Source organism: Salvelinus fontinalis, chromosome 15 (assembly GCF_029448725.1).
Source record: "Salvelinus fontinalis isolate EN_2023a chromosome 15, ASM2944872v1, whole genome shotgun sequence".
Lineage (NCBI taxonomy): Eukaryota > Metazoa > Chordata > Actinopteri > Salmoniformes > Salmonidae > Salvelinus > Salvelinus fontinalis.
The window spans coordinates 32,192,458-32,209,728 of record NC_074679.1 but is presented as its reverse complement, the minus strand read 5'-3'; the positions used below and the strand labels follow the sequence as shown (position 1 = coordinate 32,209,728).

Here is a 17,271-nt window from a genome sequence, read left to right as displayed (position 1 = left end):
TACTCCAGCAATTTGGATTTAAATATGATACAACGAGGTTAAAAGGATACTTTGGGATTTTGGCAATGAGGCTCTTTATCTACTTCCCTAGTCAGATGAACTAGTAGATACCATTTTTATGTCTCCAGTATGAAGCAAGTTAAAGGTAGTTTCATGAGCCAATACTAACAAGCGTTAGAGCAATGACTGGAAGTCTGTGGATATCTGCTTTAATTTGAGGGTATTTTCATCCATATCGGGTGAACCGTTAAGAAATGACAGTACTCTTTGTACATAGTCCCCCCCCATTTTAGGGGACCAAAAGTTACAGCCACACAAATATCATACCCCAAAAACATCCTAACCTCTCACCATTACAATAAGAGGGGAGGTTAGCATATATATTTGTGCGTCTAACTTTCTCACTCAGGATTATTCAAAATCAGGTTAGCTTCCACATCCATGTAGAAGTGTTTAGAAACATATTAAATTCTTATTTACAATAAAAGGGACTCCAAAATGCATCGCAGTGCTAGCTGTGCCACCAGAGATTCTGGGTTCGAGGCCAGGCTCTGTCGTAGCTGGCCGCGACCGGGAGGCCCATGGGGTGGCGCACAATTGGCCGAGCGTCGTCCGGGTTAGGGAGGGTTTGGCCAGCAGGGATATCCTTGTCTCATCGTGCACTAGCGACTCCTGTGGCGGGCTGGGCGCAGTGCACCAAGTCGCTAGGTGTACGGTGTTTCCTCCGACACATTGGTGCAGCTGGCTTCCGGGTTGGATGTGCGCTGTGTCGAGAAGCAGTGCGGCTTGGTTGGGTTGTGTTTCGGAGGACGCATGGCTCTCGACCTTCGCCTCTCCCGAGTCCGTACGGGAGTTGCAGCGATGAGACAAGACAGTAACTACTACCAATTGGATACCACGAAATTGGGGAAAAAAAGGGTTCTGTTTTTTTATAACATTTTTAAAAAGTGACTCCAAAATGACAATACATTATTTACCATTCATTTCTATTGGGCACAAAATAATCAGAAACACAACCAAAACAAACAGCATTCATCCAACCAATTTATAGTCACAATATTTATGTAGTCATTGCGTGCAATGAATATGGCACCAAATACTAAACCTTTTACTACTTTAATACACATAAGTGAATTTGTTCCAATACTTTCGGTCCCCTAAAATGGGCGGGGGACTATGATAAAAAAAAAGCTGTAATTTCTACATTTCTAAAGCCGAGGAGTGGCTGACGTCTGTACTTTAACCTCAGTCATTGTATCATTTCAAATCCAAAACAACAAAATATGTCACTTTCCCAATACTTTTGAAGCTCATTCTATTTCACATTCACTTCTACAAAAGCATGTATCAAATGTTATGAGTTGCAATGGTTTAAAGATCAAAAGTGCAAATTATAGGGTGTCTAATCAAAAACACAGTTTGACCAATGACAAATTGTGTAGACAATCCTCTAAGAAAACCAATGGTCCAGACCTCATGTCTCTATCATAATCCGTTCAAAAGTTATTGGAGTTTTCACCATTGTAGCATGGCCAGAATTAGGGTGACTAAATCAAGAGGCCAAACGGGGAAAAAAGTGGTAAAAAAAAGAATTAAATCAAGAAAATTGAATCGCTTCAGGCTGGATTATGTGCAAGTATTAAGGCTACTAGCTACCTGACAGGCACTGACACTTTCGCATTGAACTCGTCATATTTCTTCTCGACTCGAAAGGATATCGATTTTGAGACATGACGTAGTATTTTAGTATACGATTTGCATATTAATTTGAAATTCCTGTTCCTTTTCGAAGATTTCTCACCAAAACAAACTTAACTCTGAAATGTCAACAGAGCACTGAGCGTATAAGAAAGCTTTTTATTTTCAAAGTCTTTAATTTAGCTCTGTCATGATAATGTTCGTTTTTTCGACCCGCTGATAGAACTTTGAAGATGACCACAAAATGTAAAATTCTCAAAAACTGTTACGAGAAACCTTCACCGCTATATAAACAGCACTCAGTGGTTATTATCGGATGTATTAGTTTACGAAATCCGACTTTTTGGATATGTTCATGTTACGTTAGAGACAAAACATAACTTAACGATTCCGAACATGAATAATTATCATTTGTCTTGGTAAAATGTATTTTATAGCATAAGGAAGTGAAATTTCATCACCAAAGCACGTTTACAAATTAGACGATTTTTCAGAGATTATTTTTAAATAGATTTTATATAACCTGGAGAAAAAAGTTTACCATTATTGAGAAAAAAATAAGCCTTTACTCAGTGCTATTCTTGATTACCATAAAAAAAGACGCTCAACTGGTTTTTGAACGGAGCTTTTGAACTTGGCCTGAGGAAGCCTATAATCAAATGTTGATTCATTCATTGCGGGTGGATAATTACGTCCCTCTCCATATGGGCTGAGCCTGCCAGGGCGAGACAGACAGGGGGATCTGTCTGTGGAGGGAGCCAGGGATGGGTGCGCTGATGGCCACTTAGGACCATCTTTCAGCCGGTGTGAAACAGTCCTGATAAGACATTTCAATTCCAGTCGTCTGTCAATTTTAGTTGTTCCTGCCCATACTACGCCGTATAGCCGTACACATACGTGCTTTGTCTAACCGCAGGTAATTGCATGTTCTACAGTTGATCAGAGAGAGTTGTTATTAAAATGCAATAATGTAATTTATTTGTCTACTCAATCATATCTATTGTCCCCCTTCTGTGGAGAGGAGAACATTTGGCAATGTCTTTCATTTCAATCCCTGACACTGCATTGATGTTATTGTTAACACACACAGGATTCAATTGTGTTGCTGTAGACGTTTTAACAGACAATTCATGTTAGGGATGAAAATGACAGCCTAAATGTTGAGAACAATTGATCTAATTTAACAAGATGTATTTAAGACCTTACATTCAAAATAGGCCTATTTGATTATTGGATTCAACATTCAAAACATTTTAATAATTTATATGTTCATTCACCCTACATCAAATAGTAACCTTGGTACAAATATACCAAACACATTGTTACTGCAGCAAAAGTAAAGGATATTGAGTACATCCTGTACAAATGCAGCTAAATAATAATGTTGGCACTAGGAGCTATTCTGACGATATTCACCACTCCTCCCACCCCACCCTAGGACCCCTACAGAATCCTCGCCCCGTCTCTGCCTTAGATCTACAACTCATGATAAGCAGCGTCTTCGCCAGGAGAGGAAAAAGGGGACTTGTGTATAAATAGCTTCGGCACCCGGTTGCATAGCAACTGATGCCATCTCGCTGAGGCGTTCCCGCCCCTAACACGCCCATTGTCCTGAGTGTTCTGTTCCATTTTCCTCCCTCTACAGGGTCCCCATTACCCTGCAATACAGCTGTGTATCTGGCCTCTCTCTCTCTCTGTCGGTCTTTATCACTCTCTCTGATTCTGTCTTTCTCTCTCCATCTCTCTGATTCTGTACAGCTCTGGCCCTCTCTCTGTGTTTAGTTCCCTGGTGAGCCATCAGTATTGGGCACTGGAGTGGGAGACATTTTACAAATGCTGGCTGTCAGAAGGGGGGAGAACATTCCCCTAGAGGTATCAATCAATCCCCCCATCAGTGCTCCGGCCCAGGTGCTAATGAGCCCACCCTCTGACAGGGAAGAGGGGGTGAGAGAAGGAGAGAGAGGAAAAGGGGGGTTGTGGTACAGAAAGAGTGAAAGGAGCAAATGAGGTGACCCAGCAGAGATTTCTCTGAGTGGACGTGTCCCCACAAGAATAGTAAATAAACACTAATTTGACCAACTGGGGACATTTTGTTAGTCCCCACAATGCTATTTCTAAGGGGTTTAGGGTTAAGGTTAGAATTAGTGTTGGGGTTAGGAGCTAGGGTTAGGTTTAGTGTGTGTGTCTACACACATATGATTGTGTATGCAAATGCAAAGGTCAGTGAGTACAATACAATAGTTAGTCATCATGAGTCACGACACATGACATAGAAGGCACGAGGTCATGCAACTGGATGCAACATCTTGCATTATGAGAGTGTCACTTAAAAAAAGAATGATGTAGAGGTAGTGTATACTTTAAGCCAGTAGCTTTAAAAGTAGCACTCAAGAGCCAAAAAGGGTATCTGAAAAGTGAACACGATGTCACATACAGTGCATTCAGAAAGTATTCACACCCATGACTTTTCCCACATTTTTTTGTGTTAGAAAGTGTGATTAAAATTGATTTAATTGTAGTTTCTTGTCAATGATCTACACAAAATACTCTAATGTGAAAGTGGGAAAAAAATCAAACAAAATGTATGGAAAATAAAACACTAATATACAGTATCTTGATTAGATAATGATTAAAACCGCAGAGTCAATACATGTTAGAATCACCTTTGGCAGCAATTACAGCTGTGAGTCTTTCTGGATAAGTCTATGAGCTTTGCACACCTGGATTGTACAATATTAGCCCAATATGACTTAAATTCAAGCTCTGTCAAGTTGGTTGTTAATCATTGCTAGACAGCCATTTTCAAGTCTTGCTGAAGATTTTCAGGACAATTTAAGTCAAAACTGTAACTAGGCCACTCAGGAACATACACTACCATTCAAAAGTTTGGGGTCACTTAGAAATGTCCTTGTTTTTGAAAGAAACACACATTTTTTGTCCATTAAAATAACATCAAATTGATCAGAAATATAGTATAGACATTGTTAATGTTGTAAATGACTATTGTAGCTGGAAACAGCAGATTTTTTAAGGAATATCTTCATAGGCGTACAGAGGCCCATTATCAGCAACCATCACTCCTGTGCTCCAATGGCTCGTTGTGTTAGCTAATCCAAGTTTATCATTTTAAAAGGCTAATTGATCATTAGAAAACCCTTTTGCAATTATGTTAGCACAGCTGAAAACTGTTGTGCTTATTAAAGAAGCAATAAAACTGGCCTTCTTTAGACTAATTGAGTATCTATGAGCATCAGCATTTGTGGGTTCGATTACAAGCTGAAAATGTCTAGAAACAAATAACTTTCTTCTGAAACTCGTCAGTCTATTCTTGTTCTGAGAAAGGAAGCCTATTCCATGCGAGAAATTGCCAAGAAACTGAAGATCTCATACAACGCTGTGTACTACTCCCTTCACAGAACAGATCAAACTGTCTCTAACCAGAATAGAAAGAGTGGGAGGCCCTGGTGCACAACTGAGCAAGAGGTCAAGTACTTTAGAGTGTCTAGTTTGAGAAACAGACGCCTCATAAGTCCTCAACTGGCAGATTCATTAAATAGTACCCACAAAACACCAGTCACAACGTCAACAGTGAAGAGGCGACCTCGGGATGCTGGCCTTCTAGGATGAGTTCCTCTGTCCAGTGTCTGTTCTTTTGCCTATCTTTTATTTTTATTGGACAGTCTGAAATATGAATTTCCTTTGCAATTCATGTTTTTTTCTCTAGGATTTTGCCTGTACTTAACTCCATTATGTTTCTTTTTATCCTAAAAAACTCCCTAGTCCTTGCCAATGATAAGCATACCCATAACATGATGCAGCCACCACCATGCTTGAAAATATGTGTTAGATATGCCCCAAACATAATGCTTTGTATTCTGGACAAAAAGTTAATTTTTTAGCCATATTGGAAACAGTATGCATGGTTTGGAATATTTGTATTATTTATTTATTATATTGTGGAGAAACTACAATGTTGTTGTTCCATCCTCAGTTATCTCCTATCACAGCCACTAAACTCGAACTGTTTTAAAATCACCATTGGCCTCAGGGTGGAATCCCTTAGTGATTTCCTTATATATATATATATTTTTTTTTTTTGTGCAACTGATTTAGGAAGGTCTCCTGTATCTTTGTAGTGACTGGGTGTATTGATATATCATCCAAAGTGAATTAATAACTGCATCATGCTCAAAGGGATATTCAATGTCTGCTTTTTTATTTGTTTTACCCATCTATCAATAGGTGCCCTTCTTTGCGAACCATTGGAAAACCTCCCTGGTTTTTGTGGTTGAATCTGGGCTTGAAATTCACTGCTCAACTGAGGGATCTTACAGATAATTGTATGTGTGGTGTACAGATATGGAGTAGTCATTTAAAAATCATGTTAAAAACAATTATTGCACACAGAGTCCATGCAACTTATGTGACTTGTTACGCACATTGTTACTGAACTTATTTAGGATGGTCATTACAAAAGGGTTGAATACTCATCTTTTCATTTTGTGAAACACATTTCAGCAAAAAAATATTTTCATCAAATGACAGACAGATGTGCCACACAAGTTAATTTGTATTTTTGTAAAAACAATGCATGGCAATTATAATTCTAATGTTAATCATAGAAAGAATGTAGCCAGCTACACTTCCTAATGTTAATCTTCCATTTTAACGGAGAAAACCCCTTTTTTTGTAAAAGCAGTTGCTTTCATTTTCTGCATAAAAAACGCAGAATCCTGGGTTAACATGACCCATGGACTAAAATAATGTGTTATTTAACAAAATGCTTCATTAGATTGTAACTTCCCTATAGTAGCCACCAGCTGACAGCGAACATACACTCCCCTCTATTTATTTGGAAAGTGTAGCTAAAATGTTTAATTTGGCTCTATACTCACTTTGGATTTGAAATAAAATGTTTCATCTGAGGCAACAGTACAGAATGTGACCTTTTATTTGAGGGTATTTTCATACAACTTTGTTTTACCGTTTAGAAATGAAAGCACTTTGTATCTATAAATAATTGAATGGAAATTTATACAATGGAAAAGTATACTTATGTTTGCATCAAATACCCTATTTCCTTGGAAGTTGAGTACTGGTTATATATAGCATATGATTACATTACGTGATGAATGATTATCAACAGTTAATGATGCCCAGATTACCCCATATCATGGAATACGTGTGAACGTTTATAAAGACAAAAGGCGGACACATGTAATTATTTGATTTTGATGGATGGTTGACATAAGAAAATATTGACCTAACTTTTTGTTATCTAAGAAGTGGGTGAACGTTTGATTCACTATAGATTTCTCGAGCGCATAAAAAGTTAGTGTTGTGCCAACAGGATAAAGATGGGCTCGCGCCTGTTAAAAGCCTACTGCACAATTTATATTCCAAAATTCAAAAAACATGCCAGCGACACAATTTAAAAGATAAATGGTTGTGAGCAGAGTGTTTCTGATCGTGTTGACAATACATTTGTGTCCCTCCATTTATTATTTGTTACGTATGCATTTGTGGATGTCCATTATCCATTTCGTATGCTTGATATGTTGCGTCCTCCAATTCGTACAATACAGTATGTTATGAATTTGTAATTGCAGTTTCACAATGAAAGGGACGAGCGCGCAACTCACAATTACTAAATATTTTAAACCGAGGCTACGATTACAGAGTTCTCCCGCCCGCCTGCCCCTCTAGAAACTACTTCCTCAAAACTAAGGATTCGAATCACGTTGTGTTATTTTACACACACGTTCAAGTAACTATCTTTACTCTATGCTTTATTCATCCTTTTCTGAACCGCTCAACCAATTTGAACGACATTATGATGTAGCCTATGTCTTTGCATCATACTGTACCAGTAAAAAGTTTGGACACCTACTCATTTCAGGATTTCTTTATTTTTTAATTGTAGAATAATAGTGAAGACATCAAAACTATGAAATAACACATATGGAATCGTGTAGTAGCCAAAAGTGTTAAATCAAAATATATTTTATATTTGAGATTCTTCAAAGTTGCCACCCTTTGCCTTGATAACAGCTTTGCACACTCTTGGCATTCTCTCAACCAGCTTCATGAGGTAGTCACCTGGAATGCATTTCAATTAACAGGTGTGCCTCATTAAAAGTACATTTGTGGAATTTATTGTTCTTAATCTGTTTGAGCCAATCAGTTGTGTTGTGAAAAGGTAGGGGTGGTATACAGAAGATAGGGCTATTTGGTAAACGACCAGGTCTATATTATAGCAAGAACAGCTCAAATAAGCAAAGAGAAATGACAGTTCATCATTACTTTAAGACATGAAGGTCAGCCAATACGGAACATTTCAAGAACTTTGAAAGTTTCTTCAAGTGCAGTCGCAAAAACCATCATGCACTATGATGAAACTCTCATGAGGACCGCCACAGGAAAGGAAGATCCAGAGTTACCTCTGCTGCAGAGGATACATTCATATTGCAGTCCAAATGAATGTGTCACAGCGTTCAAGTAACAACATAAACATCTCAACATAAACTGTTGAAAGACTGTGTGAATCAGGCCTTCATGGTCAAATTGCTGCAAAGAAACCACTACTAAAGGACACCAATAAGAAGAAGAGACTTGCTTGGGCCAAGAAACACGAGCAATGGACATTAGACCGGTGGAAATCTGTCCTTTGGTCTGATGAGTCCAAATTTGAGATTTTTGGTTCCAACTGCCATGTCTTTGTGAGACACAGAGTAGGTAAACGGATGATCTCCAGGTGGTGTGATAGTATGGGTGTGCTTTTCTGGTGACACTGTCAGTGATTTATTTAGAATTCAAGGCACACTTAACCCGCATGGCTGCCACAGCATTCTGCAGCGATACGCCATCCCATCTGGTTTGCACTTAGTGGGACTAGCATTTGTTTTTCAAACGGACAATGACCCAACACACCTCCAGGCTGTGTACGAACTATTTGACCAAGGAGAGTGATAAAGTGCTGCATCAGATGACCTGGCCTCCACAACCACCCCAACCCAATTGAGATGGTTTGGGATGAGTTGGACCGCAGAGTGAAGGAAAAGCAGCCAACAAGTGCACAGCATATGTGGGAACACCTTCAAGACTGTTGGAAAAGCATTCCTCATGAAGCTGGTTGAGAGAATGCCAAGAGTGTGCAAAGCTGTCATCAAGGCAAAGGGTGGCTACTTTGAAGAAACGAATCAAAATAAATATATTTTGATTTGTTTAACACTTTTGGATTCAACAAGATTCCATGTGTTATTTCATAGTTTTGATGTCTTCACTATTATTCTACAATGTAGAAAATAATAAAAATAAAGAAAATGAGTAGGTGCGTCTAAACTTTTGACTGGTACTGTATTTCTGAACAGCTAAAATAAAAACTTGGTGGCGATTTGAACGAACCTTCCCAAAAATATATATGAAGGCTATCTGTATTTTGTAACAGATATTGCACAATACATTGCATTGGGACAAAACTATACGCGTTTTATGTGATGTAATCTTTATAGTTATGCTGCCATATTGCCAAAGTTGCTGAAAAAAAAACTCTGCCTCCCAATAGCCAATGGTTGCCCATTAAATCGCTATTGACTCTCTGTGTCTTGCTTGTTGATATACTTTGTATATAGCTTGCATAAATAGCTGCATGTAGGCTAACTCCCCTTCTGAAAAAATGACATGAAATCTCTAGACTGCCTGTTGCGTCATGCTTGCGCTCCCGAATGGCGCAGCGGTCTAAGGCACTGCATCCGAGTGCTAGAGGTGTCACTACAGACACCCTGGATCGATTCCAGACTGTATCACATCCGGACGTGATTGGGCGGCGCACAATTGGCCCAGCGTCGTCCGGGTTTGGCCGGTGTAGGCCGTCATTGTAAATAAGAATTTGTTCTTAACTGACTTGCCTGGTTAAAATAAAAAGCAGATCCTGCACATGCGCAGAAATATCTCTCTTTAGTCCAAAACTTCCAGGTTCCAGAAAATCAGGAATCGCAGCCACTCCAAATATTTTATGCATTCAATGTACTGCTAGGTTTTCTCCGCCAGGAAAATATAAATGGTGTACTATACATGTATGAACCCTACATTGCCACGTCGAGTACAAAAAATAATATATATATATTTTTTAAATACATTAGTTTCAAGATACCGTTCATTCTCTTTAATCTGAATAGTTGGTCATGTCAATAGCTGGTGCCCTAATCTTACCAAATGATTAACCATGGACAAGTCAGACTGTAAGCATATTAATTTCAGCCACCCCCCAATATCCCCTCTACCCGCCCTGCTTGACAGACTCCCTCACTGATCCTATAGTAGAGGCAGTGCTGCTTGCCAGCTAGGAGAAAAGGGCCATTCAGACACCCAGCGCATCACCTGCCAAACACAACAGCGACTTCTGGTAACCACTTGGCAAGGTTGTAGAGTGATCTTCACAGAGAATTCCCTTTTCTGGGCAACATTCTGTGTATGTGCGGTGTGTGCGTGTGTGAGTGAATGTCGTCATCAGAAAAAAGGACATAAATTGGAGCTGGTGTGTGTGGGTGCTGTCAGATCAGGAGCAATGACAAGTATTTTCCTGTCTTTTCACCAAGTCAGTGGTAATAAAGGAAAGGAGTTAAGGAAAGGAAGATAAAGGAATGTGAAGACAAAGCCCCAGAGAGGCGTGTTTACCTGGGGTAGATGCCACTGATCATGTCCTGGGGGAGGAGGTCTGAGGCTTTGTGCTGGCTGGGACCGGCTGCCTTGGACATCAGTAGGACGACCAGGCCCCTCATCTGAAGGTTGTTTCTACTGTCATAGACAAAGCCCCTGAGAAGAGGGACAAGCATCAATTACACATTTATTGTTGGGTAAGGGTTTATAAATGTGGGAATACACTGTTTCATACACAGAAAATCCATAAAACAGGCAGCCCTTGTGCCAAATCTAGAATTTGAATAAATTGGCCATTTCATGTAGGATATTTGTTCGTTTCCACACATTTAAAGAAATGTCCTTCAGGAGTAAGAAGAAAAAAAACGATATATTTTCATCTTTCAAAAATCCATTCTGACAAGCAGGAAATTGACTTGGGATGGCAGGCTAAGTAAGCAACCTCTTAACAATGACAAAGAAAATGGCCAGTAATTGTATGGAAATGAGATGTGGTGCAACTATGCTAATGAGGCTGTGTGTAGCTTTCACCACCTCTCTCCAGGGGTGCCCCAGAAATCCCTTTATTCCCTCTCACATCATCGCTAAGCAAACAAAATGGCTAATTGCTGCTTCATGGGGGTGACGTATAGAGAAAGGTCAACACACTCATGAAGACAACTGCTTTTCAAGATCATCATTAATTCAGCTGCATTGCCAAAGATTATTTGGGCTACATCATTGCAAATAGTGAAGGGGCTTTTTATTCAGTCAAGAGCTCTGAGTTAGATAAACATTTTCAGTAGCTGAAATGACAAACTTTTTTTAATTGCTAGGGGAAAGTGTCCACCTGAGAGCACAGCTATGGGGAGGTGAGAGAAGAACTTGATTTGCTATTTGTGAAAATGTATGTCATTGAATGGACCTCAGAATATTGCTCCACTACTTCCTGTTTGTTGGTGGACTCCACTCTTTGATGGAAACAAATATACATCTCACAGAGTAGCTTTAAATAAGCAAGTTTTGACGTCATTTACATGGGGTGGCGCGAAGCCTAGTGGTTAGAGTGTTGGACTAGTAAACGAAAGGTTGCAAGATCAAATCCCTGAGCTGACAAGGTAAAAAATCTGCCGTTCTACCCCTGAACAAGGCAGTTAACCCACTGTTCGTAGGCTGTCATTGAAAATAAGAATAAATTCTTAACTGACTTGCCTAGTTAAATAAAAGGTCAAATAAAATAAAAATATCCATCGCCAAACCCACTGGCTCCAGGTCTATAAGGTCTATCTATAAGTCTTTGCTAGGTAAAGCCCTGCCTTATCTCAGCTCACTGGTCACCATAGCAACACCCACCCGTAGCACGCGCTCCAACTAGTCATCCCCAAACTAACTAGTCATCCCCAACACCTACTTTGGCCGCCTATCCTTCCAGTTCTCTGCTGCCAATGACTGGAACAAATGGCAAAAGTCATTGAATCTGGAGACTTATATCTCCCTCACTAACTTTAAGCATCAGCTGTCAAAGCAGCTTACTGATCACAGCTTATAGAACAACAGCCCATCTGTAAAAAGCCCACCGAAATACCTCATCCCCCCCATCCCTTTTGCACCCCAGTACCTCTACTTGCACATCATCATCTGCATATCTATCACTCCAGTGTTAATGCTAAATTGTAATTATTTCACCACTATGGCCTATTTATTGCCTTACCTCCCTAATCTTACTACATTTGCACACACTGTATATAGATTGTTCTATTGTGCTATTGACTGTACGTTTGTCTAGCCCATGTGTAACTGTGTTGTTTGTGTCGCACTGCTTTGCTTTATCTTGGCCAGGTCGCAGTTGTAAATGAGAATTTGTTCTCAAGTGGCCTACCTGGTTAAATAAAGGTGAAATAAACAAAGATACTTATGATTCATTAAAGAGCAAACCATATTGATCAGCTGTGGCACAACATGCAGTTCAAGCAGAGCTGCAAGTCTAGCACTGGTCTTGCCACTCTGGAGATAAAATATCTGTGGTCCCAGGGGAGCGCTTAGACAGAGCACATCTAATCCTGTCCCCAGGGTGCCCCCTGTGCCATGAATCACACTCTCGTTAGAGCCCCGAGTAGACACCGAGCACCGCCCACTCTGCTCGAGCCCAGACACCAGCGTCCACAAGACAGTCTCCCTCCCCCTGACCCAGCCCTGCACCACAGGGAGGGGAGAGAGCTGGGGAGAGGGAGCGAGGCAGAGGGGAGGAAAGAGACAGACAGAAAATGAAGGGAGAGCAAAAGGCAGAGGAAGAAGAGAGCGGGAGAAAGAGGTGGAGGAAGAGAGAGGAGTGGAAAGGGAGAGAGAGACAGGCAGGGAGAGGGGAATGGAGAGAAATAAAAAAGGGAGATGATAGGAGATACGGTAAGTGCAATAGATAAGCGAGGAAAGTGACAAGTCTAATTAGATCTGTTAAATCCAATGGACCCTAACAAAAACCATCACATGAAATAATGTAAGTTGTGGTCTGATACTTTCCAGTGTTCGTAATGGTAACAAAAAGAACAGCATGTAGCCTAGGTGAACCACAACACTTTTACCAGGTTTCTAAAATACCTCCTACATCAGATTCAGAGATGCTGTTTTTAATAGTCACATGTACAGGGTTTCAGGTGTGATTGCAGAGTACAGTGAACATTTTAGGCTCCGAGCTTCAACATGCAGGACCAAGTGAAATAAAACAATGAAAATGGTAATTTATAAAACTACAATATAAATAGCACTATACACACGTCATAACAACTGTAGCAGTGATGAATAAATAAAATGTCCATTGGGGTGGAGGCAGAGTACAGACTGTTGAAGGGGTGGGGGGGAATGACCATAGGGGGAGCAGCATGACCATTGAGAGGGTGTGGGGACCAAGTGAAATAAAATAAAAAATGATTAAACTTCTTTTTTTTTTTACTCTAATATACATATTAACAACAGTGATGAACGTTGTTGAGGTGGGAGCAGAGTAAAAGTCCGTTTGGGGGGGGGGGGGGGGGGTAGCTATTCAGCAGCCTGATGGTAGAAACTATTGGTCAGTCTTCCAGTTGTCATGATGCTGCTGTACTGCCCGCGTCTGATCGATTGAAGCAGGGAGAACAGGGCATGGTTTAGGTGGCTGGGGTCCCTGATGATCTTCTTGGCCTTCCTACGACACCTGGTGTTGATGGGGGCGTGTCCAGCCTGGATCCTCCTGAAGTCCACAATCAGCTCCTTGCTGACATTGAGGGAGAGGTTGTTTACCTGGCACCACGCCATGAAAGTGCCTACCTCCTCTCTGTAGGCCGCCTCATCGTTGTTGGTAACCAGGCCTAATACTGTCATGTCGTCAGCGAACTTCATGATGGAGTTGGAACTGTGTGAGGCCACGCAGTCGTGGGTATACAGGGAGTACAGCAAGCGACTGAGGATGCCACTTGTGGGGCCCCCGTGTTCAGAATCTGTGTCGAGGAGGTAATGTTGCCTACCTTCACCACCTGGGGGCGGCCGTCAGGAAGTCCAGGACCCAGTTGCATAGGGAGGAGTTCAGACCCAGGGCTGTGAGCTTTGTAAAGTGCTTATAGGGCACTAAGGTATTGAAGGCCGAGATGTAGTCAATGAACAGCATCCTCACATAAGCATTCCTTTTGTCCAGGTGGGTAGGGGCAGTGTGCAGCGCAATGACGATTGTGTCGTCCGTGGATCTGTCAAGGCGGTAGGCAAATTGGAAAGGGTTGAGTGCATTGGCGAGAGAGGTGATATGGTCATTGACTAGCCTCTCGAAGCACTTATGTAACCAAAAAATATGTATTCAAAAGGTAAAAACTGACATTACGAGGGGTGAAATTACACTGGAATTCCTATAGCTTTCAATTAAACAACGGCAACCACACCAAACATTGTCTGCCTATGGCGAGACTGGCCAAGTCCGCAGCCTGAAGATGACAAATGATTCATATGCATGCCAGTCTCTACACCATGGCACATCAATCAATCATAATCACCCTCCTGCAAAGGGGTGGGGCTGGGATGAGCGCTGGGAGAGAGGGAAAGAGGGAGAGAGATGGGTCAATGTCATTTTAATGGGTAGGACTAAATGTTAGCCAACATTTATCACAGTGCTCTCTGAATCTTATCTACCGGTCCTCTACCTAGACCTGCACAATTATTCAAATGTTTCGAATGTAGGCCTAGTTAGCCAATTTTTGGGGTAAAGCAGCAATAACCATTTCTTAAGTGAGTGCACAACCACTGACGCCTTAAGCACATAAAAGTAACATTTGGATAAACTCTTTCGTGTACAAAATAGAATTTGACATTTACCCCTAAATATTTCCTGAAACCCTAAATGTGACAAACAAAAAAAAGGAAGACAAAACTCAGGCAAAAACAATGGAAGCCACTTGAAGAGAAAAGTCAAACTGTGTCAAGGTCTTTCCCTGCTACAAAGTGAAAGTTCCTTTTTCCTGCATGGCCACACTAACTCCAGACTTTGAGCAAAGTTAGCTGAGCTGCATTTTTTAGAATGAAAGGAAAGGGAAAACCGAAACACAACTCCACAAGGGTCTGCCTGTCTGCTATTGTGGATATTTTTATCTGCGCCACGTCTTGGGCAGAGACACAGTAGGAAATAGGAACCAGCCAACCCAAGCTGACAGTGAGGAGTCAGACTGTCAGAGGTCCACTTCGCCCCCGCACTACAACACCCAAATGGATTGTCATATCAGATTTAGGTGTATAGGTTATTACACCCTTGAGCTACAGTTTCCAACACACTCGTCTGCAATGGCGGGATTGGATTCCAGCACTATCATTCCATGTCCTATTCCTTATTTCTTACAGTGAGGAGCCATTCATCCCCAATGAAGAGAGATGGCACTGGAGGGTAATCTAACTACAGTGCATTCGGAAAGTATTCAGACTCCTTTATCCACATTTTGATACATTACAGACTTAATTTTTCCCCCTTCATCAATCCTAAACACAATACCCCATATTGACTAAGAGAGAACAGGTTTAGACATTTTTGCAAATGTATTAACAATAAAAACAGAAATACCTTATTTACATAAGTATTGAGTCCACTTGTGGTAAATTCGATTGATTGGACATGATTTGGAAAGGCACACACCTATCTATATAAAGGTCACACAGTTGAAAAAAATCTAGCCATGAGGTCAAAGGAGTGTCTGTAGAGCACCGAGACAGGATTGGATCGAGGCACAGATCTGGGGAAGGGTACAAAAACATTTCCGCAGCATTGAGGGTCCCCAAGAACACAGTGGCCTCCATTCTTAAATTGAATAAGTTTGGAACCACCAAGGCTCTTCTTATAGCTGGCCGCCTGGCCAAACTGAGCAATCGGGGGAAAAGGTCCTTGGTCAGGGAGGTGACCAAGAACCCGATGGTCATTCTGACAGAGCTCCAGAGCTCCTCTGTGGAGATAGTAGAACCTTCCAGAAGGACAAACATCACTGCAGCACTCCACCAATCAGGCCTTTATGGTAGAGTACCCAGATGGAAACCACTCCTCAGTACAAAGCACGACAGCCCGCTTGGAGTTTGCCAAAAGGCACCTAAAGACTCTCAGACCATGAGAAACAAGATTCTCTGGTCTGATGAAACCAAGATTGAACTCTTTGGCTTGAATGCCAAGTGCCACGTCTAGAGGAAACCTGGCACTATCTCCGCGGTGAAGCGTGGTGGCAGCATCATTCTGTGGTGATGTTTTTCAGTGGCAGGGACTGAGAGACTCGTCAGGATCGAGGAAAAGATTAACCAAGCAAAGTACAGAGCGAACCGTGATGAAAACCTGATCCAGAGCGCTCAGGACCTCAGACTGGGGTGAAGGTTCACCTTCCAACAGGACAACGACCCTAATCACACAGTCAAGACAACGCAGGAGTGACTTCGGGTCAAGTCTCTCAATGTCCTTGAGTGGCCCAGCCAGAGCCTGGACTTGAACACGATCGAACATCTCTGGAGAGCCCCGAAAATAGCTGTGCAGCGACGCTCCACATCCTACCTGACAGCGCTTGAGAGGATCTGCAGAGAAGAATGGGAGAAACTCCCCAAATGCAGGTGTGTCAAGCTTGAGGCATCATACCTAAGGAGACTCTAGGCTGTAATCGCTGCCAAAGGTGCTTCAACAAAGTCTGAATACTTATGTAAATGTGATACTTAAAAATAAATGTATAAATTAGCAAACATTTCCAAAAACCTTTTTTGCTTTGTCATTATGGGGTAGTATGTGTAGATTGATGAGGGGGAAATGCATTTTATACAATACATTTTATAATAACCCTGTAAGTCAAGGGGTCTGAATACTTTCCGAATGGACTCTATCTAGCTGATAGTTTAGAGAGGTAAAAAATAAGATATATTCCCCTGCAATATCTTTGTTGAGGTGGTGGGAGGGTAAATGCTTAATGGGTAATTTGGTCAAATTCAGCTACGAGGCTTTGTAATTAATACATTTGAACTAAGTGATAGGTGTACTACAAAATCAACGTTTTAACCTCTAACAGAGGTCAAATGTTTAGATCAGTTAATGTCACTCTGTCAATGTCACACACTCATTTGGGGTTGATCATTTAACATAATCTAAACAGCACAGATTCCATGGGACTTTTCATTTAAATTAGACACATTTAGAGACATAGAATAATAAAACAATACGTTTATTTTTTTTCACCTTTTAGTTACATACAATTCACTGAAGGAAAATCACCAAAATTGGCTTTCTTTTAGTTGTCATTCCATGATCCACAATGCATCATTGCGTCTTTTTATTATATTTAAATCCTCCATTTGATTTACTGTAGGCTGTTTTAAGAAGCAACTTAGCCAATATGTTTTGTTATGTTTACATTTATTCTCAGACTATTTTTTTTGCTTTGTTATATTTACTGGATGACACTATTTGTC

At 41.0% G+C, this 17,271-nt stretch overlaps 1 protein-coding gene across 4 annotated transcripts in view; it reads right to left on the bottom strand.

The window, feature by feature from the left end:
• LOC129811821 (all trans-polyprenyl-diphosphate synthase PDSS2-like) overlaps nucleotides 1-17,271 on the bottom strand; it is a 47,055-nt gene that overhangs the window by 21,528 nt on the left and 8,256 nt on the right. For all 4 annotated transcript variants that reach the window (XM_055863465.1, XM_055863462.1, XM_055863464.1 and 1 more), the window contains exon 2: nucleotides 10,375-10,512. In XM_055863465.1, the coding sequence (XP_055719440.1) occupies nucleotides 10,375-10,512 (138 nt within the window). The remainder of the gene's footprint in view (nucleotides 1-10,374; nucleotides 10,513-17,271) is intronic.